The sequence below is a fragment of the Peromyscus californicus genome, unplaced genomic scaffold (assembly GCF_007827085.1).
Source record: "Peromyscus californicus insignis strain IS unplaced genomic scaffold, ASM782708v3 Scaffold_7__1_contigs__length_154581171, whole genome shotgun sequence".
Classification (NCBI taxonomy): Eukaryota; Metazoa; Chordata; class Mammalia; order Rodentia; family Cricetidae; genus Peromyscus; species Peromyscus californicus.
This window is the reverse complement of record NW_026294595.1, coordinates 10998000-11024021: the sequence shown is the minus strand read 5'-3', so window position 1 is coordinate 11024021 and position 26022 is coordinate 10998000. Positions and strand designations below refer to the sequence as shown.

The following is a 26022-nucleotide window of genomic DNA, read 5'->3' as shown; positions in this document are numbered from 1 at the left end:
TAGAAGCTAGTCCTACCCCACCTGTTCCACCAGGCCACCAATGTGAATGTGGGGCAGGTCACCCTGCATGACCCCGGGTGTTTATCACCTCCTCTGTCTCTTAGTGTGGTGTGAGATCTCACCAAGGTCGGGGTAGGGGGCATTGTGCACAAACATATAGAAGCAGTCTGCAAAGTTAGAGGACTTGGGCACTCCAGAAGGCATGGACGACACAGGACCCTGGCAGAGGGCCCTAAGTGTCCAGCGCAGGCGAGCTAAGCGCAATCCCGAGCTGGATGCAAAACGTAGGCAGGAAAGCACACCTCTGCTGGCTTGAGGACAGGGAGGGCAGGGCTGAGCAGATGCCATGCACTCGGGGAGGGGGCCACTGGATCTGGACCAGCACAAGGCAGTTTAAGGAGGTATATGCAAGGGTCCGGCGGCCCTCCTCCTGCTGTTCACGGCCACGCCCCTCGCCGTGGCCAACTTGCCAACGCGCGCGACCTCCAGCACCCCTGGGCTGTGCGCGCTCTCGGCGCCGGGCGCTGCGCCAGGCCCGGGTGGGAGGACAGGAGGGTCCCCGCGCAGGCTCGGACTCCCGCGGGCTCCGCGGCCGCTTCCGCGCTGGCCGGTGCGCTCCTCCCGCGCGCCGTGCGTGTCCGAGCGCAGGCACTCGCGGTGCAGGTGGGCGCGCTCTCGCGGGCGGGGGTCCGGCCGGGCCGCGCGCCTCCCCCGGAACTCGGCCGTGCCATTCCCATGATGCCCAGCCACCGGGCACGGCTTCCGGAGCGCGGCCACCACCGCCGCCGCCGCCGCCGCGGGTAGGTGGCGGGAGGGACGGCCTGGGGGGAGGGGGTCGCCCCGCCCCTCGCCGCGCCGGCCCCGCCCTCCCCTCCCGCGCTTCCCACGGCGTGCCGGGCCCCGGGGTCCCCGCGGGACTCCGCGGTGGCTGCGGGCGCCAGACCGAGGGAGGGCGGGGCGCGTGTGTCTGCGCTTCCCCGCGCTCCGGGCCGGGCGCCTCCAGGGACGCGGGGCGCAAGGCGGGCAGCTGGGCCGGGTTCGCGGTGCAGGCCGCGGCGGGCGGGCTCCGGATCGGGTCGGTGACTGGGGCTAGTCGCTGCCATGGGCGAGGGTCGCGGCCCCCGGGAGGCGCCTCCGGCGCGTGCCTGGCGCTTGTTGCGCCCTGCGTTCCTCGAGAGCCAGCGGGTGCAGGTCGGGCCCAGGTGAGGCTCAGGTGAGGGGCGGGCTCCGGGTCACCGAGGCCTGCCTGGCGGCCTTCAAGGATTCCTTCTCGCCCTGCCACTCGAAGCTTCGAGGCCCCCGGATACCCTAAGGCTGGGATCCCAGAAAATGCCTTCGGGGATGGATAGGTGGGGACACAGACCAGTCGGAGGCCCTGCCTCTGCCTGGAGAAGGGTTGGCATTAACCTGCTCAAGACTAGACTGCTACTCCAGCTGCCTCTCAGGCAGTGAGATGAGCAGTCAGTCAGTGCTCAGGCAGTCGTGGGAGTCTGTCTCGGCTTGCCTCCACTCCGCACAGGGGATGGCAGACACAACAGTTTTACTGGGGGCTGAATCTTGTCAGCACCTCTGGCTCCTAAGGACCAGATATTACCTACACCCACTTCAAGTTGGAGCACAGGGCCCTCTGCATCATAACTTAAATGCCGAGGCCATGCTTGGGGTGCAGGGGCTGATTGTACCTACAGTCACCGTGGAAACCTGATTCCCAAAGATGCCAGTTTAAAGCTCCAACCCTGGCTTCAGCTCATATTTCTAACTCTCTACAGTTCATGGTCCTCCAGAATGACAGCTCCCAAGATTGACGTAGACCAGGTAGTTGGACCAACAACCGTTAAGACTGTCGGAGAAGCCCAGCTCTGGGTCCATCGTTATAAGCTGTGAACAGGTGAGTGGAGATAAACTGATCTATCTCCCCAGCTCTGCACCTGGTGTAGTGGTGGCCCTCTTGTTAAGACATTAATGTTACTCACCCCCCCACCACACACACACACACCCCACCCCACCCCGACGCACCTTTTGTTTCGTTTGCTTTGGTCTGTTGAGACCGGATCTCAATAGCCCAGATGCTGTCTTTGAACTAGATAAAGAAACAATGCTAGCCTTGGACTCTGATCCTCCAGCCTTCACCTGGAATTACAGGCATGCACCACCACACCCTGCTTGATTCAGGCCCTTCACAGTTAAGCTGCACAAATGTTTTGTGATTTCCGTAGTACTGCTCTGGCAGTCTGAACCACGTCTACGGCAGGGAAAGGTGTAGCCAGTGAAGGAAACCACTTTCCCCGTTTGTTCCCACTGCCCTGTGCCTGTGGGGTGTCTCGGGAAGGCAGTGTGGTTGGAGAGTAGGACTGTGGTAGATGGCCAGGATGTGAGCTCTGGTAGCCACTATAGGAAAGCGCTCCCCACCGTGCGGCTCTCACCCAGAAGAGTGCTAAATTAGCTACAGTAAATGTAAATGGTGTCAGCACAGGCTTTCCTGAATTTGTTTTGAGCCTTTCTTTACATTAACAACATATCATGACAGAAAAGAAAATTATAAGCTATCACCAATTTCTAAACTAGATGCCACCGATTCTCTATAATACCAGCAGTAAAAGCTGATTGATTGACTGATTGATTTGGACAGTTGGTCTTACTATATATAGCCCTGGCTAGCCAGGAACTCACTATGTGTAGACCAAGCTGGCCTGGAACTCACAGAGATCCACTTGCCTCCGCCTCGTGTAAGTGCTAGGATTAAAAGTGTGCATCACATGCCCAGCCCTCACAGCTGATGAGAGATGATTTGAAATGTAAGAGGATCAGTGAAGACCTCATCCCTGAAGTTCTGTGGAACATCAGCCTGCACTTGAGAATTTCAAGTAATTGCGGTAGATTTTGTATATTAGTTTAACCTTTGAAGCACACATTGTTAATCGCCCATGAGTTGCAGCTTCATTTGCAATGACCTCTAATTAGTTGCCTGTCCCTCTGAGCAGATTTTGGTCTGGATGGCCAGCCCCACCTCTCTGGGAAGGGAGTTCCGTATGTGTACAGCACATCTTGACCCGTCAGAAAGGCAAGTGCAGGTGAGACAGCTGCTGGACAGGACAGAACATGAAGCAAGGCCAACAACAGGGCAGGCCTACCACCCCGCCCTGGGTTAGGGGTGGAGACAACCTTCTATGCCTTCTCTCAGGGGAGCTCAGGTCTCTTTGTCCTTCAGCCTTGTAAGTGCTCTCCAGTCTCAGGGAGGCAGAAAGGGGATCAAAGGAGCCTGAAAAGGCTGGAGAGACGGCTCAGAGGTTAAGAGCACTGGCTGCTCTTCCAGAGATCATGAGTTCAATTCCCAGCAACCACATGGCGCCTCACAACCATCGGTAATGAGATCTGGTGCCCTCTTCTGGCCTGCAGGGATACATGCAGGCAGAACACCGTATACATAATAAGTAAATAAATCTTTAAAAAAAAAAAAAAAAAAAAAAGGAGCCTGGAAGAATTAAGAGCTATTCAGAGCAGCTGGTATTTTTCCAAGTGACCCTGTGCCTCCTGCATTAGCCTCCTCTTTGCAGGGATTCTGTAAACTGGTCTTCAGTGTTCTTGACACCAGGCCACCTGACAGGTGGAGACCTGGCTCTGACCACACAGGTTTGTGTCACTTTGTTTCACAGCGTCCTCTCCATCCAAGACGATGAACCCATCATCTGTCTACATGCCACACAGTCCTTTCTCCAAACAGATGCAGCCTGCTCCTAGACCCAGACCCACCCACATGATGTGGCCACCAATTAGTTATGACCACCCAAAAGTTGGGACAGCTTTTATGCTGATTAGCAAAACTTGATGTCAGCCTGTGACAATCGCTGTCATATGTTTGACATTTTCATACCAACAATGTAGTGAAGGCAACTCTGAAGAAAAGCTTGAGAAAGTGCTTTTTGAGTCCTTCAGGTACAACTTTGGTTAAAGAACATATTGGTCATTTCCAGAAAGAATCTACCCACAAAGTCCAACTTAGCTAGGCATGTGGATAGTCATTCTTTTTAAAGCACACAGAAGCATTTAGAGACTGTGGTGGCTTCTGGTGACACTGGGCAGTAAAGACACCTCTTCTGTCCTTACAGAAAAGGTGCAAGCCTGGAGGGGAAAGGGAAGGGCCGCTGGAGTTTGCAAACACTTTTTTTCCCCCTGAGTCTTCCACCCTACAGGATGGAAGTGACTCCTAGTACTGCTGGCGAAACAGGTCTGAGAGGCTTGCATGAGCCTCCCCAGCCAACGAGACATAGGTTGTAGCCCTGGGGTATGTTATCTCTTGTGGTGGCGTGGGTGGTTGCTGATGTTACCACTTAGCTATAGCCTTCATTACGCTTTCTTTGCTTCCAGGATGTGAAATGGGCTGACCCACAAGCCCTGCCTCCCAGCACCCAGCCTGCCTGCTAGGATGTTCCTCATGAACGCCCCTCCAGTGGTGGCGCTCCAGTCCAGATGGGAGGCCTTTGGCCAGCCCAGGAGCTTCTGCTTTCCTGACTGCTTCTCGGAATCTAAAGAGGACGCCTCCAGGGCCTCAGTGAGCGCCAGGGTACAGATGCTCATCAGCACACTGCAGAGAGACGAGGTTGCCCTGGGCATGAGCCATGAGCGTGCCACACAGAGAGGACAGCGTGCAGAAAGGTGCCGGGACACCAGACTGGCCCCCAAACATGCTGTGTGCAAAGAGCAGCCAGAGTTCCCTGCCTGTGGTCTTGTTGCAGACTGTAAACCCCTAGAGAAAGATGAAGCTGGGAAGCAGGGTCCCTTGGAGCTGGATTCTGACAGCGATGACTCCGTGGACCGGGACATCGAGGAGGCCATCCAGGAGTACCTGAAGGCAAAAGGTGGGGCTTCTGAGCCTATGTCCCGAGCAGCCCCTTGTGTACCAGAGCCTTCCCACAGCTGCACCCTACCCATCCCATGCCCCCCACAACTCACTCCTGACTCAGGTAGTGTTCCTGAGGGAGCCAGTGAGGACCAGGGCTCCACCTCCCCAGCTAGCATGAGCAGCGAGGATTCCTTTGAACAGAGCATCCAAGCTGAGATCGAACAGTTTCTTAATGAGAAAAGACAGCATGAAAACCCAAAGTGCGATGGGTCTGTGGATAAAAAATCAGATCCAAACGAAAGCCCTGCCAGACTTAGAGGGAACCGAGAGACCTCATCCAGGGCAGCTCTGATAGGAACCTGTAAGGAGTTCATCTTCCGCAAACCTCCCAGGTTAACAAAGATGAGCGTGCAGCCCAGAAACTTCCGGCCAAAGGTCACCGCAGAGCCTGAGACCCTGGCGAGCACAAAGCTGACTGCCCACAGACCAGAGGCTGCACAGAACAGGGGTGGAGTGAAGAGGAGCGTGCCTGCCAGGCGAAGCAAGCGCATCCGAAACTTGGCCCCAGTGCACCAGGCATCTGACTCCAGCAGTGACGATGGCATCGAGGAGGCCATCCAGCTGTACCAGCTAGAGAAAACCAGGAACGAGGCCAGTGGGGACCCACCTCCGAGGACCCAGCTGAAAGAGGAGAGCCCTGGCAGTGCTCAGCCAAGTGCCTTGCCTGAAGCCCACAGGAGGCCCCCAGGCAAGAAAAAGCCAGCATCCCCAAAGGTTATGGACACCACCCTGGGGGGGCTCCACCCTGACCCCCTCTCGAAGCTCCTAAAGGATTCGAGAGCCTCTGTACCACCAGGACACACAGCTGCCAAGAGCGAAGCTGTGCACCAGGCTTCATCGTGCCTAGCGGACACATCCACCGAGCTGATGTGCGCAGAAGCCATCCTGGACATTTCCAAGACCATCCTGCCAGCCCCCGTGGAAGGCAGTGACAGGCCTCCATCCGTGAACCCACTCTTCTGTCCCCCACCGGTACCTCCCCGCTCTGAAGGCGACAGCAGCAACATTGACAGTGATGACAGCATAGAGCAGGAGATCCGGACATTTTTGGCCCTCAAGGCACAGGTGGGGAGTCTGCAGCCTGCCCAGGGCCCGCTGTCCCCACCCGGCCCCGGTGGCCAGACTGGCATCGCCAAGGCATCTCTTACTAAAACACTGGACCTTCCCCAGGGCTGCAAACGGAAACGGAGAGGTGGGGGCAGCACTGCAGTGCCCAAGAAGATAAAGGAGGGTCGAGAAAGTGCCCAGGACAGTGACCACATCCCGGGGAAGGGGCAGCCTGGCCATGATGGTTGGGACCCTCCCAGCCAGAGCAAAGTCACAGAGGCCCCAGGAGGAGAGGCTGAGGCCAGGGACCAGCCTGTCCCTTCCAGGATAGCTGCGCTCAGTGATACACCGCCGTCACAAGGCCACGGGGGTCTCGGGAAAGCAGGCGAGGGGAAGAGTGCGGGTGAGAAAGAGAGCTCTGAGGAGAAGAGCAGTTCTCTGGACAGCGACGAGGACCTGGACATGGCCATCAAGGACCTGTTACGATCGAAGCGGAAGTTCAAGAGGAGGTGCCGAGAGCCCCGGGCTGCGTGGAAGAAGGTCAGATTCGGCACCACAGAGACTCGGTGTGGAGAGAGGCTGAGCAGCCTCCCTGGGGACGGGAAGGACCACGGGCAGCAGGCCCTACGGAGCTGTCTGTCCAAGTGCAGAGGGGACAACAAAGATGGCCTGGGAAGAAGCCCAGTCAGCATCTTCAGTAGCGTGGCAGAGAGGGTGAAGCTGGGTGGCCCAGGGGGTGAGGATGCAGCCCCAGCCTCGCTTCCCAGGAAAAAGAGTCCAGAAGGGATTCCTCCCTCTAAGGACACAGGAGCCAGTGGCCGCCCTCCTTCTGCCTCCAGCCCTCTGTCTGAGGACAGCTCGGTGGACAGTGATGACAGCATCGAGCTGGAGATCAGGCGGTTTTTGGCAGAAAAGGCCAAGGAGTCTGTACGCAGTTCAGAACCTCAAGGGGGACCTGCCAAGCCAGAGCTGCCCTGCAGGAAAGAGCCAACCCCAGGGTTGCAGCCTGGAGTGTGCACCCGGAGCCAAAAAGCCAGGGGAACCCCTCAGCTGGCCGAAGGAAGGAGAGGCCCAGAGAGAGCTCGGACACAGGCAGCCGGCCTCTTAAGCCAGACTGGGAAGGGCACCCCTCGTGTTGAGCAGGCCACTCGCCTCCCCACTGCCCTGGGCCGAAGCGAGCCAGCACTGCCCAAGAACACCAGCAGGAACAATTCTGCCAAAGTGTCTCCACCAAGCAGGAAGAGTGCCAGTGTTCACAAGGACCAGAGCCCACGGGGAAACCAAACTGCCGTGGCAGAAAGTGTTTTCGGTCAGCTGCCCAGTTGTGTCAAAGTGGGTGCTGAGGCTGGAAGTGCTGGCGGGACCTTTCACCTGAGCTATGGCAGCCAGAACTTGCTGACCCCCAATCCCGGACCCCAGGCTGACCTCACCCTCCCCTGGAGTGACTTTGCACACCAGAGCAGGCTGTCCAGCCCGTGGGCACTGAATCCCGGACCAGGCACACTGTGGACAGGGGTCTTCGGGGCTGAGAAAGAAAAGGGGGCCACGTCAGAGGCTGGGGGCCCATCCGGCCTCTCCTCGGGCCCCAGGAAGGGCCTGCCCTTCCTCTCCACCCAGCTCTTCCACTTCGGGAAGAGTGTCTCCTGGGGGAGCAAACAGGCTGGCCTCTTCAGTCCCAGCCTGGGCCTGCCTCTGCAGGGTCCAGCATTCTCAGCCTTCAGGGAGACCCAGCCTGGCCACAGCCCTGTGTTTGGAAGCCCACACTTGCTTATGAAGGACAGTGGGCACTGGCCAAGCCGGAAGGCTCAGGGGGCCCTGAGACAGCAGGACAGGAGGAATTCTGGCTCTGAGGACAATGTCCTAGACCTGAGATATCGACACAGGGTTGACAGGGAACACCAGGACCAGGAGGCCTTGGGCAGTGATGCCAGCGAATTCAGTGACACCTCTGTGGAGGACGGGGGCAGCATGACAGTGAGCAGTAAAGGCCTCAAGTTGTGAAAGGCATGTCCTGACTCTCTTGTCATAGCTGTGGAAAGTTCTGTGTATGTTGGCAGCAAGGGGGGGGGGGTGGGGGTAGGGGATACTGACCATTAAAGAGCAAAAAGAAGGATCCCTTCTGCACAGCCCCCCTGTATAAATATGTACACTAATCTCAAATGACATTTTTATTTAATGGATGTGTCCTGGTACATATGGTTTTTGTAGGGTTTTTTGTAAATTATTTAAAGAAGTGTAAGAAATACTTTTTGAAAATGTCACTCGATCTTGCAGGGTGTTCCTAGCTGCAATTCTCTCTGGTCTCCATGCATGTGTGTAGATGAGCAAACACTTGGTTCTTACCATCCTGTGAGGGTCAGAGACAGAGGCTGGATCTGTGGGCCATTTGCTGGTACAAATTTTCAGGCAGGCCTGGAGACAGCAGCAGCTGTCCACCTCGGAAGTGCTAATATGGCTGAGGTGTGTCAGGATGCCACTGGGACAAAGGTGCTTCCTGAAGACTCTAGCCCCTGGCCAGAGGCTGTCTCTGCATCCTGTAGTCATGGCCTGTAACTAGAAAACACTTCAAAGCACAACAGCCAGCAGATAGCCAGCCAGTTATCTCCTGTCTAATGTGGGAATCTGGCTGCTGGCTCTGCAGCTCAGCTGAGCCCAGATCGTCCAGTATCCAGTTGCTGGAACTTGCTAGCATCCCTATAAACCTCTTTATATGAGAGCTACTGGTTTGCTTTTATTTGTGGCTCTAAACGGTGATTCCAAATGTTTATTTTGACTGTCCTGTTCTTGATGTATGTATGGATGAAGAATGAGGCCATGAGATGGTTTGGTCCCTGAACACCTTAGCCACCTGTGATGGAGAACCCCAGCCCTGGAAACAGTGGAGACAAACCCTCCCCACACCAGCCCTGTAGGACTCAAAGCCCAGTTGTATGTGACCAATGATGACATCAGCAGCCTGCATGGCTTTCTGCAACCCTGCTTCTACACAGGAGAAAGAAGGGCCTGGCGAGTGCTGAGGCCAGGCTGCAGGCAGCTGCTTTGGGTCCTGGAAAGTTAGCCAGAGTGCTACTGCCTTGGTGCTGAGGTGCCAGCGGCAACTTGGGGCTGAAGATGTGCTGGACCCCAGATGTGAGGATTACATCTGTGTTGCAATTATCTCCCTGTCACCCCTGAGTCACGCAGCTCTGTGTACTGGGTTGCTGTGGCTCTACTTTGTGGCTCAATTCTGTGGGTATTCTAACGTGGAAGTGAGTTTTCTATTTTATGTACCAATTCACTACTGTGCCCAGATGCGGACACATACTCCCACCATCCTCGGTGTCTGCCATGTTGGAGCTGTGACATGCACAGGGCTCTGTGGTCCTGTCTTGATCTGTGTATAATAAGTTCCATGTGCATATTATATTTGTTCATGTGTTTCTGGGAGAAACATCTTTGTGTTATCCGTGTTCCCACTTTAAATTTTTAAAGAGTGCTTTTAACCCTTGAAAACAAAAAGCATCTTGTTTTGTATGTAAGACCCATTGGGTTTTTGTTTTTGTTTTTCTAATGAATAAACCAAGTACTATCCACAAATTAGTTTGTCCTTGTTTTGGGGGTAATGACATCACCACCTAAGGAAAGGAGCTTCACCCCACAACATAGCATCTCTCAGTCCTGTCCCTGCTCCCTACCTGTGGATGGCACTGGTCCAATCTCCTGAACTCAGGAGCAGTAATGCTTTCCTTCCAAGTTGGCTGTGCTGTGTGCAACAAAAGCTGTTCCCAGTTCTAGGAAGGACAGCACCCTTGGGTTGAGGGCTGTGCTATCCATCAGCTGTGGCCAGCAAGTCCCATTGGGTTTTCGTTTTTGTTTTTCTAATGAATAAACCAAGTACTATCCACAAATTAGTTTGTGTACATTCATGTCTTAGTTTTTTGTCCTGTCCCCGTGACAAAATACTTTTAACAACATAATAAAATGCTCTTGACAAAAGCAAAACTTCAGGGTTGATTCTGGTTCAGTTCAAAGATACAGTCTGTCACAGCAGGAAAGGCCAGATGAGAAGAGCTGGTCAGTCACATCACATCCACAGTCAGGAAGCAGGGATAGATGCCCCCATGGTGGCACTAGTAATTTGTGAGAAGGCTTGCTCTGCCTTATTATGTGCTGCTTCTGCATGTTCTGGTCCAAAGTGAGGGCCTTGCAGATGCCCAGGAGATACCAGGGCCTTGATATGGAATTCCTAGGCTCTAGAACCCTAAGCCAAATAAACCTCCATTCTCTATAAATTACAAATCTAAGATAATTTATTATACCAACAGAAAATGGAGTAAGCCTGTCAGGTGGCTTACATGAGAAGTATTTGGGCTTTTTGTCTTTCCAGACACTTCCTCTACTTAACATTCAGTGTCTACCTTTGTACTCTCATCAGCTCTCCCAGAAAAAGCATTTTATTGGACATGACCAATTAAAGCAATTCAGTGCCCGGCCGCAGTGCCAGAGTGAAACCCACAGAGCCCATGGGCAAGCTTAGTCCCTGTGCCAACCCACATTTTGTTTGCCAGCTGGCAGTTCTGGCCCAGGCCCCACATTCTCCTGGGCTTGGAAGTGGGGACTGTCCAGCACACAGGTTTTTTTTTTCAGATGTGCTGGTTGCTGGGACAAATCTTCCTCATCACACAGCAGGACGGGAGCTCAGTCACTCTGGGCTCCGCTCAGCCTCTGGCTTTTCCTACCGTGGCACTGTCCACCTGCTCTTCAGGATGGCTGCTGTGAAGGCATTCCCTCTTTTCAGCACCTGGTTGGTGGGGCTTTTTTCTTTCAGCAGAAGATAGAGGTGGGCTGAGGATGTAGCTCGGCTGAGTTTAATTCCCAACATCACGTAAATCAAGTGTGGTGGCGCATACCTGTCATCCCAGCATTAAAGAGATGGAAAAAGAGTCAGAAGTTCAAGGTCATCCTCAGCTATGTGGAAAGGGGAGAGGCTACATACAGCAAGGCCAGTGGTATTTAAAGAATACTTTTAATGATTGTTAACCTGTTTTCAGCAAGACATGGTGGCACACACCCTTAATCCCAGCACTTGGGAGGCAGAGTCAGGTGGATCTCTCTGAGTTGAGGGCCAGCCTGGTTTACACAGCGAGTTCCAGGGCAGCCTGGGCTACATAGTGAGACCCTGTCTCAACAAGCCACAGATTGATTAATTCAGGGGTTAGAGAGATGGCTCAGCAGTTAAGAATAATACTGTTCCTGCTGAAGACCCAGGTTCGGTTCCCAACACCCAAATCAGATGGTTCACAATCTCCTGTAACTCCAGTTGCAGGGGCTCCTCTTCTGTGCTATTCAGGCACCTGCACTCATGTGGCACATACAGACTCAGAAAGGCACACGTGTGTACACAAAGAATAAGTTTAAATTTTTTTTATTTATGATGCAATGGCTATTCTTGTCAACTTAAGTGAACTACAATTCAGAAATGGCAGGCACACTTATGAAAGACTTTTTTGCTCAGTTTAAAGTAGGTGAATCCACTTCTAGTCTGGACCTTTGAGGTAGGAAGACACACATCTTTGATCAGGATCTTGAAGGGGGAAGACACACCTTTAATCTGGGTCACACCTTCTGCTGTAAGCCTATATAAGGACATGGAAGAAGGAAGCTCTTGCTCTTGGCCCGCTTGCTCTCGCCTTGCAGGCACATCCATCCCTTCACTGGCATTGGAACCTACTTCTTCAGGACTTCAGCATATACAGAAGACCAGCTGAGACATCCAGCCTTGTGGGGCTAAGCAACTACTAGACTCTTGGACTTTCCCTTCACAACTAGTCATTGTTGGATTAGCTGGACTGCAGCCTGTAAATCATTCCGATAATCCCTTTTCACATATGGAGCGATTCGTTCCATAAGTTCTGTGACTCTAGAGAACCCTGACTAATTCATATATGTATAGGTGTTCTGTCTGCATGTATGTCTATGCACCACACGGTGCCCTCGGAGGCCCTAGAACGGGAGTTACAGTTGTAACTCACTGTGTAGGTGCTGAGAATTCAATCAGGTACTCTGAAAAAGCAGCCAGTTCCCTTAAGCATTGAGCTATCTCTCCAAACCCTAATAAAAATAGTTTCTTTTTGGAGACAGAGTCTCTCTATGTACCCTGACCATCCTAGAACTGGCTACATAGACCAGGCTAGACCTGCCTGCCCCTGCCTCAGTCTCCTTAGTGTTGGGATTAACGGCATGGACCACTACTGCTGATATCCCTAAATAAATCTTATAAAAAATGCCAGATGGGGTGGTGCACACCTTTAGTCCCAGCATTCAGGAGGCAGAGGCAGGTGCATCTACATGTATTCGAGGACAGCCTGGTCTACAGAGTGAGTTCCAGAACAGCCAGGGCTACAGAGAGAAACCTTGTCAAAAACAAAAAACAAAACAACAACAACAACAAAACTCTTTTTCAGTTGGACACCCAGCAGCCTGTTGGTTTCTACCTCAGAAGAGAAGTCTGTAGATTCTGGCTTTAGTCTTGGCTCATAGCCTTTTAATTAAACTAATCCATTTTTTTCTAGAAAGCATTTCCATTCCAAATTAGACATTAAGACTATTGCCAAATGTTTACTTTATGCATTAATAATACTGAAGGAAAAAACAGGGTGTTTAATTTCTGTGAATAAAGCATTAATGACAGTGTGTAAGGATTTCTTCTTTCTGATCTCAACACTTCCAAATTTCTGCATGTAATAAGAACACCTTATACATGGGAATGAAGTTTAAGAAAAAAAAATTCAGGAGTAGAGAGATGGCTCAGTGGATAAAATATTTGTCACCCAAACCTGAGGACCTGAGTTTGGAGCTAGGCACAGGGTCATGCACTATGGTGGTATTTTATTTGTACTGAAATGTGATTTTAATTGTATGTTAATAAATAAAGTTGCCCAGGGGTCAGAGCTAATAGCAAGCCATAGCAGAGCTGGGCGTTTGTGGTGCACGCCTTTAATCCCAGCACTTGGTAGGCAGAGCTAGGTAGATTTCTGTGTGTTCAAGGATACAGCCAGCATACATTGGAGACATATGCTCCAACATGTGTCTGGAGGTCTGTACAGACAGGCAGTGACGAGGCAGTCATGTGGTTGGGTTTGCAACCAATAAGAAGGCAGAACAGAAAGTCTATATAAAGACAAACAGACAGAAAGTAGCTCTCTTTCGGAGAGGTCTCTTGGCTGAAGAGATAGCTGCAGCAGGTGGGTAAGGCTCTTAGCTCTGATCTCTTGGCTTTCTTCTTTTGCATTGGTTCTGTGTTTCTTATTTAATAAGACAGTCGGTTACATCTACAAATGGCACCCAATGTGGGGCAAGAGTTTCCACCTAAAACCTGAGAAAAAAGATTCTAAAACGGAGCTAAAAACAGTTCCTAGTTGTCTCTTTCAAGTTAGCGGCAGCCTGCATGTTTGAGCTACTGGCAGGTTCCTGGCATGTGCGCTCAACCTGTAGTATGACGGGAATGAGGCCTCTGCAAGTGGCACATTAAGCTGTGTGGTGGATTTAGCCTTTGCTAGTACAAAACAAAAAAAGAGGTTTCTGGGCTACACGCTGCTTTGATAAAAGCATAGACCCAAGATGGCTCCCAGAGCTGGCGGAAAACATACCACCGCCATGTTGGGAAGCTGAAGTGGGTGAAGCCAGCAGCCACAGTGCCATTTCAGTCTTAGAAAGCTGCGGTTTAAAGCAATAGGCTCAAGGTAATATGAAAAATAAGCCACGTAAAGATGGCTACCACACAGAGAATCTGGATTATGTTCTCTTTGATATTCGTAACCGAAGAAAAACATTTGATTGCAAAAGCTGTTGAGTTATGCTAAAATGTATATTTTAAAGGTACCTTGACTTCAAAATTTGGATATAAGGATATGTTGCTTTGGAAAAGAGTCTCTGCTTTTGTTTCTACAGAAAGCCAGAGGCTATGGATTTGTTCCAGATTAAGATACATCAGGTTTGCCGGGCGGTGGTGGCGCACGCCTTTAATCCCAGCACTTGGGAGGCAGAGCCAGGCGGATCTCTGTGAGTTCGAGGCCAGCCTGGGCTACCAAGTGAGTTCCAGGAAAAGGCGCAAAGCTACACAGAGAAACCCTGTCTCGAAAAACCAAAAAAAAAAAAGAAGAAAAACAAAAAAGATACATCAGGTTTGACCAGCCAAGACCCCCTGAAAGGTCTCTGATGACACCAAGGCCCAGATGATCCAACATCCAGAACCATTTCAAGGCAACTGGCTCAGATGATACAGCCTCATGAACTACCCCATAATCCTAAAATTTTCTTTGTGTCCCCATAAGATACAGCGCCCCCCTCCAGCAGGAAGTAGTAAGAGAAGCTACACCCAAATTCCCAAATATACCAAGCTGGCTTTGGAGATGTGTAAAAGTTAAAACCTTTCTCTTTAAAAAAAAAAAAAAGAAAAAGAAAAGGGGAAGTGCTGTGGGATGGTCTGTATGTCAAATTGCTCTAATTGGTCAATAAATAAAATACTGATTGGCCAGTGGCCAAGGCAGGAAGTATAGGCGGGACTAACAGAGAGGAGAATTGAGAGAACAGGAAGGTGGAGGGAGTCACTGCCAGCCGCTACCATGACAAGCAGCATGTGAAGACGCTGGTAAGCCACAAGCCATGTGGCAAGGTATTTATAGAAATGGATTAATTTAAGTTATAAGAACAGTTAGCAAGAAGCCTGCCATGGCCATACAGTTTGTAACCAATGTAAGTCTCTGTGTTTACTTTGTTGGGTCTGAGCGGCTGTGGGACTGGCGGGTGACAGAGATTTGTCCTGACTGTGGGCCAGGCCAGAAAACTCTAGCTACAATGCACCTTTTTTTTTTTTTCCTAAAACACGAACATCAAAGACTTTATGAGCTTTACCTTGACAAACTTTGGACTTGGCGAACCTGTGGTCTCATGTGTTCAGTTCTCCCTTGGTCTTTGGAGGCAGGGTCTCATGCAGCCAAGGCTGGCCTGGAAGAAACTCCTGACCCTCCTGCCTCCATCTGGGATGTTAGGGGGCGCCACTGTGCCTGGCTTATGAGGTGCTGGGGATGAAACCCAGGGCCTTGAGCATGCTAGGTGACGGACATGCACCTTTAACTCTGGCACTAAAGGACAGATGCCAGTGGATCACCAGGGTTCACTGGCCAGTCAATCTAACCAAAACATCAGACTTCCCCTGTCCCAAAACACATAGTGGAGAGCAATAAAGGAAGACATCTGATGTCAGCCTCTGGCATCCACACATCCACTCATGGCACAGTCCAGCCACACGTATGTACACTCAGGTGCAGGAGCACACACACATTAAAAAAAAAAAAAACTGCATCAACAAGATGGCCAGCAGGTATTTGCTGTCAAGCCTGACCCAAAAAAGAAAATGAGAACTATAGAGATGGTTCAGTGGCTAAGAGCACAAACTACTCTTGTGAAGGACCCAAGTTCAGGTCCCAGTATCCAGATGGAACACAGTTCCCACCTCCTGTAACTCCAGAAAATCTGACAGCCTCTTCTGGACTCCCCCCCCCCCCCCGCCACCCCCCCCCCCACACAATTTAAAAATAAAATCTTAAAAGAAAAAAATAAAATGATCAGAGAGGGCCTTTGTGTAAACCAGTATTTTCAATCTGGGAAGCTAAGTGAAGCCATACCTGAATGGTACTTGGATGGGAGACTTATGACCTCCACAGTTATCAACAATGGCTATCATTGCCAACCTTGGTGTGTGGCATATGTCCAGCCCCTTACCCTCATTGTGACTGGAGAATGCTCACTTGACATTTGTACTACCAGTTGGGGCACCCCACACTCTCTGGGGACCTTCTAGGGTCTGTGCAGACTTTAGCCTAGTATGGACACACACACACACACACACACACACACACACACACACACACACACACACACGTCGACAGCTCACAAATAAAGACACTTTGTGGCACCCCCTGTCACACCCTGCATTTCAGACCAAGATCTGGCTTCCAAGATGTACAGTTCCCTGCTGCTCCAGGGCAAAGATGAGACAAGCCAGAAATTGAGGCTTTAATAGCAAATCCAGCCATCAGTATCTTTTCCTGTGTAAAATACAGAACGAAGGACATTATGGCCCTATTTGCATATTTTTCTCCTCCTGGAAGGAAAAGCGTTTTCTGAGAAGGCAGTGAGATCTGTGCCTTTAGGACCGGGCACTTGTCAAGGATCAGGGGCAGCAGTGCTCCCTACAGCAGCACTGAGTCAGGAGACACCCCCGCCCCCCGGACGGGCAGCCAACTCCCTTAGTCACAGATGGATGGCCTGTTGACATTGTAACTGGGATGAAAGTTAAGGCGGTCATAGTGGGTGATGTAATTGTCAGGGCCTGTCACCACGCTCTTCTCCAAGCCGACATTAAAAGTATTATTCAGGAACATTCCAGAAGCTGAACATTCTCTGGAAAACTTATTTGAAGATGGATAAAATACAGTCTAGAAGTGAAAAGAAACAAGAGGATTAGTGGTGCGTGACAATACTCAAGCAGCTAGACTGTATTTTGGAAGAAGAGTAAGAATTTATGCGAAAATACAGCCTCTGTTACTAGGAAGCACAGAAACCTGAGTGGACAAGATGGCCTCTTTTGCCCCAGCCATCCCAATTTGTGCTTAATATGTCTACTATAAGTAGCAATGCCTTGTTTCCATACCGCATGGACAGCAAGAGAAGTTACAGGATCGCCTGTGAGCAACACCTCCACACCTAGGTGTGACAACAAGCATTAACCTGGGGTCAGGCCAGAGTGACACCCCCTCCTCCCCCCCCCACTAAGGTCTACTCTGCCAGCCCTGCCACACTGGGCAAGTCACATGGCCTCTGTAAGTTTCAGCCTTTTCTTCTATGAGTATAGTCACACTGCAATACTCAAATAAAATACTTAAAATGAACTTAGGAAGAAAAAAAGTTAGGGGGTGTGGTGGCCCATACCTTTAATCTCAGCAGTCAAGAGGCAGATCTCTGTGAGTTCAAGGCCAGCCTGGTCTATATAGAGAGTTTTAGGACAGTCATGACTATATAGAGAAACCTTGTCTCAAAGTGAGAGGAGAGAGAGAGAGAGAGAGAGAGAGAGAGAGAGAGAGAGAGAGAGAGAGAGAGAGAGAGAGAGAGAGAATATATATCTGGGCCTCACTCCTGGAGTTCCAGTCCCATGAAGGACAATGGACAATTCCGAGGCCTTGGCCCTCAGCTGGGGGTGCTGGGTAACAGTGGTCAAAGCAAACTGCTTGAATCAGGAGCCATGATGGAAGAGAGGGCTGGTTGGATCCCAGGATCCCTCTCAAGGGTGTACCTCCAATGCCCTGAAAACTCCCATAAAGTCCCACATCCCAGGAGCACACACTAGTAACCCTGCCTTTAACACACAGACCTTTGGGGTCACTCCTCCAAGCCATAGCAGTGGGTTTCTGTCCTGGCTGTGAGCCGAAACCCTCTGTAAAGTGCTTTAAAGACTCCAGAGCATGCACCACTGGCCCAGTGTAGGGGAAGGGGCTCCCCTTCAGAGGCCTGAAGCACTCAGCTCTTGATGAGAGTGTAGTGAGGCCACTGTGAGGAGAGGAACCAGAGTGAGAATCAGCCTAGCTAGACAGAATCGTTAGATGATAGGGAGATGTCTGACATGTGCAAACTAGCCTCCACCATGTAAAGAGAAACGATTTCAGAACATTTTTCTTCTTTCTTGTTCTCTCTTTCTTTCTTTCTTTCTTTTTTTTTTTGTTTGCTTTTTTGAGACAGGGTTTTTTTGTGTAGCCCTGGCTGTCCTGAAACTAGCTTTGTAGACCAGGCTAGCCTTGAACTCACAGAGATCCACCTGTCTCTGCCTCCCAAGTGCTGGGATTAAAGTTGTGTACCACCACCGCCCAGCTCAGAGCATTTTTCAAAAGGCAAGTTTGAGATCTCCAGGAAAACTGAACATAAAGTGTTCAGATCCCATCCCAATGTACACAGCTCCCCCATTGTTAGCACGCTGTATTGCAGGTGTACCTGCATCAGAGCCAATACTGCTACTTGGCTGTTCACTAACAGCACGGAGCACTCAGGGCCCCCCTCTTGGCCCTTCACATTCAGTACCTTTTTACAAGTGTGCAATGACACAGCTCCACCACTGCAGTATCATAGAGAATAACACTAAGAGCTGCTCACAGCGTGCAGTGTACTCAGTCAGGAAGCTGAGCAGCCAATCCCAGAGAACGGGACTGTAAGAAGCAGGGAACAGCCACCTCCTAACTTGCCTGATACCCTTGGCTTGTAGTCCATTGACTGCTAATCTGAGTGTAAAACGCCATTGTTGACCAGAGCAGCATTTTCTTAGTGGCCTTTTAGAAAAGCTGAAGCAGAAACTGGGGATAGAACACTATGTCTAACATTAGCAAAGCCTCCGTCCTTTTATAAAACAGGGTGTGGTAGAGCACGTCTTTAACCCAGCACTTGGGAGAGGGAGGCAAGAAGTTTAGGAGTTCAAAGCTATCTTCAGCTACATGGTGAGTTCAAAACTATCTGGGGCTAATTTGAGACTCTGTCTCAAAGAAAAAGATAAAGGCACTTATTGCCAACCTTGAAGACTTGAGTTGGATTCCTACTCACATGGAGACAGAAGAACCAATTCCTACAAGTTGTCCTCTGACCGACATGCATGTGCCATGGTGCATCACACACAAAAACAAGTAGAATGAAATTTAAGAATGCAGAAGCAGCCAGGCAGTGGTGGCGCATACCTTTAATCCCAGCACTCAGGAGGCAGAGGCAGGCGGATCTCTGTGAGTTTGAGGCCAGCCTGGTCTATAGAGCGAGTTTCAGCACAACCAGGGCTACACAGTAAAACCCTATTTCAAAAAAACAAAACAACGAAACCAACTGTTTGGGAAAATGACCTCCAACATCCTCATTCCAAGTGGGAGCCCTGGTGATCTGGGGATGCTCACTGACTCCTTTAGTGCTTTCCCTGGATCTAAGTGACTCCAGTCACAGTGGCATCATCTTGCAAACTTAGCTCTGACCAGTCCTGCACCCTAATGCTAAAAGCACACCTCACAGCACAAAACAAATCTCAGAGAACACTTGGTTTCGTTGATTTACCTCTGGGTGGCCCTGTGAAGAAGTGCACGCCTGTCTGAGGGTGTGAGTGACTGTAGAGCAGAAGAAGAACAAAAAGAAGCAAGTTTACTTGGACTTCTCTCTTTCTACTATTTTGCTTCTAAATGTACTCTATCATCTCTCTGCCCTGCCCTGTTCTAACGTGATTTGAGGTGCCCCGAATTTCTAATGGGGTCCCAGCCTCACAGTTCTGTTCTTCTAGATGGCACCTCATCCTGGCATGTCTGGCTTGCACGTACCGGCATCTCATGCACTGTGGGTGCTCTGCTCCCATAGGTTTGGTTACTGGTCCTGTACATGGAGACAAGCTCTTTGGTCCTGTAGGAAAAAAGACACTGTTTCCCACTCATACACATTCTAAGCCAGCAAGTCGTAACCTGGAAGAATCTTTGATTGATGGAGCTTTTTTTTTGTTTGTTTTTAAGTGATATCCCCAGAGACAACATCAATACCAATAGGGCACCCACTGTGGGCACTCTCTCCCAGCAGGCCTGATCTGACCCCTCCCCCTCAGCCATGGCCCTTGACCCTTCCAAAATAAACCCCCGCACCCAGCCAGCAAATGCTGGAGGTAGAGGCTTGGGTGGAACCTTGGTACAGACTGCCACTGCCAGGTGTATAGCTACCTGGGGGGAACAGCATCTCAGCTTCCAGACCCTGTCACCCAGCAGTCCCTCCGCTTCTGAGCCCCAACCCTTACAGAGGCCAAGCTTCAGTCAGGTGGAGAGGAGGAAGGAAATCCGGTTTGTGGAGCTGTGATCTGTGATACAGAGGCCACCAACTGGACACCACTCTACTTCTCAGTCTGAGGCCTCAGCAAGCGGTCCTCTTGCTTGTGGGGAGGGGTTGGTAGTGTGCCTGCACACTTCACAGAAGTCAAGAAAGGTTCCATCACTCCCAAGGGCACCACGCTGCCCTGTGAGGTGTACAACTTTCAGAGGAGCCTCAAAAGCGAAGAGACACCCCCCCTACACACACACACAAACACACACCCCCTCACGGCCACACACATTCACTCTTACGGTTGCTCAGACAGCAGGTCCACGACTCTCATAGTAATGGTGACACAAGAAACAAGGTCCACTTCTGGCTTCTTTTGACCTCAGCGGCCAGGCACTTGGGAGTTCACACGCATGGCCAAAGCTAGGGCCACCTGCGGCACCCTACTGCCTGGAGGAGGTAACCTCAGTCCTCACCTGTAGCCACGAAACCACCCCGGGTTGTTGAACCTGACTGGGAGCTGCTCGCTCACGCGGTAGTAGTCGCTCGTCTTCTCTGGGGCGGGCTTAGCCTTGGGCTCCACCGGCTCCGTGCACTCTTGGGGGTTTTCTTCAGACATTTGACCTCCACAGGAAAGTAGCCCCCGACTAGTAGTCAAAGCTCCGGCAGCGGCGGCAGCGTCCTGTTGCTAGGCAACAATGTCACCTGACCGGGAGGAGGGGCGGTCCTTTGTAGGCTGCTTGCCCCTGGAGCTATAGGCAAATCTAGAATCTTCCAGAAGGCGAATAACAAAGGGGACAGTGAGGAGTTCGAAGCTAGGCTGTTGCGCGAAGGAATCCCAAGCTTCATGCTGCAGCCCCTCTGGGAGTTCCGCTGGCCTTTTTCTGGGACTGCTGGGAACATCCTAGTATCATCTCAAAATGCAATAGAAAGCATATCCTGGGCAAATGAAACCTTAGGACCTGGGACTTAACCAGCAAATATGCAGGAATTAGGTGCTTCCAAACTCTACCTGAGCAAGCACTTACTGGTCTGTGGTTTACTGTACTTGCCAGGACTTCTCCGTGCCCTCTGTCACCCATGCTCCCCACAACTCAGCCTAAATTTAGACGTGAAATGTTGCTAAGTTTAGGAAATCCTCCCTGGCCAAATACTATTGAAATATAAAAAATGATCTTGTGAGCGGTGCACGTATTTATGACATAGTAGTAGTGCATTCCGCGAGGCAGATCTCTGAGTTCGAGGCCAGACTGATCTACATAGAGAGTTCTAAGCCAGCCAAGGGTACATAGTGAGACCCTGTCTCGAATAATAATAATAATAATAATAATAATAATAATAATAATAATAATAATAATACTTTTGAAACAAACAATAAAAGCCACTTGGGTCACAGTGTGGTGGTGCACACCAATAATCCCAGCACTCGAGACAGAGGAAGGCAGATCTCTGTGTCAGGCCAGTCAGGGAGACTTTGGTTCATTGTTTTTGTCATTCTTTAAAGTAATTTGGGGCTGGAGAGATGGCTCAGCAGTTAAGGGCATTTGCTCTTGCAGGAGACCTGGGTTCAACTCCCAGCACCTACAAGGTGACTCACAAACATCCTTAACTTCAGTTCCTGGGGATCAGACACCATCTTATGATCTCCACGGGCAACAGACACTCACAGGGTGCGTATACATACATGTAGGCAAAGTACTGACACACAGAATAAATAAATCTGAAGCAAATTTTAAAGAAAAAAATGCAATTAAAAACCAAACAATAAGCCAGGAGGTTGTGGCGCAAGCCTTTAATTCCAGCACTCAAGAGGCAGAGGCAAGCGGATCTCTGTGAGTTCAAGGCCAGCCTGGTCTACAGAGCTCCAGGACAACCAAGGCTTCACAGAGAAACACTGTCTCGGAAAAACAATAAAAACCGTTTTGAGGGCTGGAGAGATGGCTCAGTGGTTAAGAGCACTGGCTGCTCTTCCAGAGGTCCTGAGTTCAATTCCCAGCAACCACAGGGTGGCTCACAACCATCTATAATGAGATCTGGTGCCCTCTTCTGGCCTGCAGTCATACATGCTGTATACGTAATAAATAAATCTTTAAAAAAAAAAAAAAACATTTTGAACTAGAAGGTCGCCTCCTCCTGACCGGTTCTGAGAGAACGCTGTAATTTTACTGGGAGGAATGAGCAGTAGATGAGTGTCCACTGGTCCTGGTTCAGTCCTACCCTCCCAGCCCGGCACTGGTGGCCAGCATCAGCACAGACTTCTACAAGGTCGCGAGCAGCGGGAGCCGGCGGCGGTCCTCCACGCCTGCAGGCGGCGCTGCGGCCCCGCGCGCTCCGCGGAGGAGGCGCTCTGTTCGGCAGGAAGAGTCTCTGCGGCATGTCTGTCCACGCGCCAGCTATGGCTCCTGCTCCGGCCGTGCTGACCCGGCTGCTGTGTGCAGGTGAGCGCGGAGGATCTCCGAGACGGGAGGGACCCTGGGATCCGAGAGAGGAGGACAGGGACATGAACAGGGCGTGGCCCCACCGGCTCTCTCCCCGCAGGTGTGTGGCGCCGGCCAGGTTTCCTGCAGAAGGCGGCCCCGGGCCTGGCCGGGCTGAATGGTAGAATGGTGACGGGAGCCCAGGTCCCCGTGGTCAGCGAGCCCCAGGACGGCGACGGTAAAGGCCAGCGGCTGGAGTTGGGCGGGGGTGCAGAATCGTGGAGGGGGTGTCATTGCGGGATCCCCGAAGGAACCCTGTGCTAATCTAAGTGGGGTGGGAGGGCGAATGGCCGGCCCCCTTGTGGCCTAGTAGCTCCAGAGACCAGTGAAGACTAATTTTGGATCTGTCCACCTTGCTGGTCTCCTGGCGGGGCATTTAAGGCACCAGAAGTCAACGAGGCTCGTGTCTTTGGTTGATGGTGGTGTGCCACAGTGCCTCTCCTCCCTCCCTTTTCAGATCCCCAGAGCAGGATCCTAGATGTGCCACTGCAGCATTCGGACTTCTTCAATGTCAAGGAGCTGTTTTCCGTGAAGAGCCTCTTCGACGCCCGAGTACACCTGGGCCATAAAGCTGGTTGCCGTCATAGGTAGCTGGCACAGACAATGTGGGCAGAGCGGTGGGATCAGGTCAAGGTTGGAAGTGAGGACTCATGGGAGCGTTGACAGCAACACCAAATGCAGTGCTAGTATTGATGCTGTTCCTAGACATGGTGAAAATTGAGGGTCATTACAGGCTGGGGACCCCAGAGTTTTGGCCACCCCAGTGGAGAGGTCTTGCTGCATAGAAATGAAGTGGCCATAGAGAGTAATACTAGACAGAGTGCCCTGCCTGAGGTCCTGTTTAATGTGTAGTTGGTCCTCAAACCATAGGGGAAAGGTGAGACAGGTTGATTCACACACCCTGTGCTCACTGCTCAATACCACAACACTGTGTCCTCATCTCTCACTCACTAGACAAGGTGTAGTGGGGAGCAGTTGAGTGTAAATAGTGCCTCCTAGCCTGTAGTGCCCTCGTAGATGATCCTGAATTGCTGATGGGAGTTTGTGGAAGGAGAATGGTAGCTCTCTGAACACTGTCCCACTCGCCTTGGGGTTTTTGTTTTTTGTTTTTTTTGCAGGTTTATGGAGCCATACATCTTTGGTAACCGCCTGGGCCAAGACATCATCGACTTGGAGCAGACAGCCTCGAATCTACAGCTGGCTTTGAACTTCACGGCCCATGTGGCCTACCGCAAGGGCATCATCCTGTTTGTGAGCCGGAACCGGCAGTTCTCTCACTTGATTGAGAAGACAGCCCAGGACTGTGGGGAGTATGCCCACACCCGCTACTTCAAGGGTGGTTTGCTGACTAATGCACACCTCCTCTTTGGGCCCTCAGTCCGCCTGCCGGACCTCATCATTTTCCTGCACACGCTCAACAATGTCTTTGAACCCCATGTGGCTGTGAGGGATGCTGCCAAGATGAACATCCCCACAGTGGGCATTGTGGACACCAACTGCAACCCATGCCTCATCACTTACCCTGTCCCTGGCAATGATGACTCCCCTCAAGCTATCCATCTCTTCTGCAAGCTCTTCCGGACAGCCATCAACCGAGCCAAGGAGAAGAGGAGGCAGATGGAGGCACTGCATCGGCTGCAGAGTTCCAAGGGGTCTGAGGGCAGTGGGACGTCTTCTGTACCTGATCAGAGCCATTCCCCATGACAGGAACCCCTGCTCCCACAGTAGATAGCCAGGCCTATTCTGAGCAGGAAGCTCCTTATCCAGCCCTGACCCATTCCCCATCTTTAGCATCAGAGTCCTATATTTCCAAGATTTGGCCACCCCAGAGTCCTGAATTAAACCTTGTCTGCCTGTTTTCTGGGAACAAACACAAGTAAAATATATCCACGTGGCCTCTGGCATCTATTAAGACTTGGACATAGCTAGCCAAGTGAAAGGCACTGTTTGTCAGGAAGCCCTTGTGTCCACCTTAGAAGTAGGTCTATATCAGGTGGGTTGGTCTCTCTTTTTTCAATTAAAATTAGTAATTCATTCTCTGAAGGAAATTCTAAGCAAGACAATCCTGATGTCCCTTGGGGCCCCCAATAGTTGCCTCTAGATCTATAACCAGACTTAAAGGCTAAGCCGGCTCCTAGAGCAGAGAGAGAGAGTGTGGCCCATGAGGTGGTATACGAGGAGTAGAAAGTATAGTCCCTAAGGAGATGTATTCCACTACTAAAGAATTTAATGGGTTTGCTAAATCATTCAAGCAGAAGTCTATGTGTGGGGATGGATTTTAAGGGTGTGGGATAATGGTGGAAGGAACATAGAACTAAATTGGGCTGAGTTTATTGATATGGGCCCTCTGGAGAATATCTAGGTTTAATATGGGAATTTACACAGTTGAAGAAGGTATCAAGTTTGCTTGAAAGGTTGGCTGAAGCATTTGTCAAAAGATGGCCTACTGTAGGGAGCGCAAAGGTCCTTGTGCCCACAGATCACTGGGGAAACCAGAAATCTTAAACACACAGGATTATCTTCTCAAAGAAGGGAATGAATACCTGTTTCCCATGCAGAAGGAAGGCTGGGAGTGGATATTGTAATGACTTGATGACCTTCGCTACCTGTAGAGCCAGACCTCACCCAAATCCCTCAGAATGTTTATCCCAGACTCTCCCTCCCTAGACCTTTTTTTTTTCCCTTCTGGTTTGGTTTTGGTTTTTCAAGACAGGGTTTCTCTGTGTAGCCTTAGCTGTCCTGGAACTCACTGTGTAGACCAAACTGGCCTCAAACTCAGAGACCCGCCTGCCTCTGCCTCCCAGAGTGGTGGGGTTAAAGGCGTGTACCACCACTGCCCAGTTAGCTGTTTATCAGTCAATAGAACTCATCCTTAGGGGAGATGTCAGGTACTTTATAGCCTGGCAACCTCTGTGCTATGTGAGTCAGAGACCACACCAGATCTAGGCCCTTAAGCTATAGAAGCCATCTTCACAGTCACGTGTACTTTTGAGTTTTGATGTAATTATGACTCCTTGTACACTGGGGATTGTATTACACCAGGAGGCCTTTTTCCAACATTGTACCATGTTTAAATATGCCTACAATAAACCACCTGCTGTCAGACTATCTAGAAGTTTGAGCCAGCACCAGCTAAGTCGGGCTGAACTGAGTTTCCCTTCTTGCCTTTTAATGTTGGTTTCTCTGCAGGTCATGACACTTGCAGGGGCCCCCACAGTGTACTGAAAAGGAATTGGAGTTGCCTGACATCCGTTGGTTTAATGCTGATGAAGGGATTTTCAGGTTCAGGGAGATTTCAATGCTAGAGTGGGTATGCTTTGTAAAATCTAATCCTCCACAATGGGAAGGCCCAGAAGACATGCCCTTCACTAATCCTACAAGACAAAATGGTGAGAGGGGCACCCACACATTTAAAGAGCTTTGCTATCTCACATTTCCTTGTGCCAGCCCTTAGGAGATGCTGCTGCTCAGTTGGATGAAGTAAATGCAATAGGTTTGCTGGGTGGTCTGCCTTTAATCCCAGGACGTGGGAGGCAGAGGCAGGCAAATCTCTTGAGTTCAAGGCCAGTCTGTTCTACAGAGCAAGTTTCAGGACAGCCAAGGATACACAAAGAAACCCTGTCTTGAAAAAAGAAAAGAAAAAAAAAAAAGTTTAACTGGGCCCTGAAGTAGCATGGGCCAGTGGCAGCACTTAGTCACCAAAGGCAAAGTGAATGTAGTTATCCTAATGAGCAGAACAGACAA

At 50.8% G+C, this 26022-nt stretch overlaps 3 protein-coding genes across 4 annotated transcripts; 2 read left to right on the top strand and 1 right to left on the bottom strand.

Moving 5' to 3' along the window:
* The first annotated feature begins 604 nt into the window (after positions 1-604).
* On the top strand, positions 605-9523 carry Ppp1r26 (protein phosphatase 1 regulatory subunit 26). 2 transcript variants are annotated; one of them, XM_052724864.1, is made up of 3 exons: positions 605-800; positions 1770-1888; positions 4366-9523. In XM_052724864.1, the coding sequence occupies exon 3, from the start codon at positions 4424-4426 to the stop codon at positions 7946-7948; it is 3525 nt and encodes a 1174-aa protein (XP_052580824.1). In that variant the 5' UTR covers positions 605-800; positions 1770-1888; positions 4366-4423; the 3' UTR covers positions 7949-9523. The 2 variants fall into 2 exon arrangements, with proteins under 2 accessions (XP_052580824.1, XP_052580823.1); XM_052724863.1 differs by lacking the exon at positions 605-800 and adding an exon at positions 856-1202.
* A 6349-nt stretch (positions 9524-15872) lies between these two features.
* Positions 15873-20471, bottom strand: Pierce1 (piercer of microtubule wall 1). The gene is made up of 3 exons (XM_052724335.1): positions 20278-20471; positions 19321-19399; positions 15873-16425 (listed from the first exon to the last, which is right to left on the bottom strand). The coding sequence occupies exons 1-3, from the start codon at positions 20418-20420 to the stop codon at positions 16237-16239; spliced, it is 411 nt and encodes a 136-aa protein (XP_052580295.1). The 5' UTR covers positions 20421-20471; the 3' UTR covers positions 15873-16236.
* A 1678-nt stretch (positions 20472-22149) lies between these two features.
* Positions 22150-25414, top strand: Mrps2 (mitochondrial ribosomal protein S2). Its single transcript, XM_052725402.1, has 4 exons — positions 22150-22239; positions 22340-22456; positions 22736-22865; positions 23397-25414. Exons 1-4 carry the CDS (start codon positions 22176-22178, stop codon positions 23980-23982), a joined length of 897 nt encoding a protein of 298 aa, XP_052581362.1. The 5' UTR covers positions 22150-22175; the 3' UTR covers positions 23983-25414.
* Positions 25415-26022: the final 608 nt, after the last annotated feature.

Excerpts from the sequence above, each read along its gene's own strand:
- Ppp1r26 (XM_052724864.1), top strand. The coding sequence starts at position 4,424 with ATGTTCCTCATGAACGCCCCTCCAGTGGTGGCGCTCCAGTCCAGATGG.
- Pierce1 (XM_052724335.1), bottom strand. The coding sequence starts at position 20,420 with ATGTCTGAAGAAAACCCCCAAGAGTGCACGGAGCCGGTGGAGCCCAAG. Across the intron at positions 19,400-20,277 it reads GGGTGGTTTCGTGGCTACAG|GACCAAAGAGCTTGTCTCCA; the intron begins GTGAGGACTGAG and ends TTTTTCCTACAG. Across the intron at positions 16,426-19,320 it reads CCACAGTGCATGAGATGCCG|ACTGTATTTTATCCATCTTC; the intron begins GTACGTGCAAGC and ends TTTCACTTCTAG.
- Mrps2 (XM_052725402.1), top strand. The coding sequence starts at position 22,176 with ATGTCTGTCCACGCGCCAGCTATGGCTCCTGCTCCGGCCGTGCTGACC. Across the intron at positions 22,457-22,735 it reads CGAGCCCCAGGACGGCGACG|ATCCCCAGAGCAGGATCCTA; the intron begins GTAAAGGCCAGC and ends CTCCCTTTTCAG. Across the intron at positions 22,866-23,396 it reads AAAGCTGGTTGCCGTCATAG|GTTTATGGAGCCATACATCT; the intron begins GTAGCTGGCACA and ends TTTTTTTTGCAG.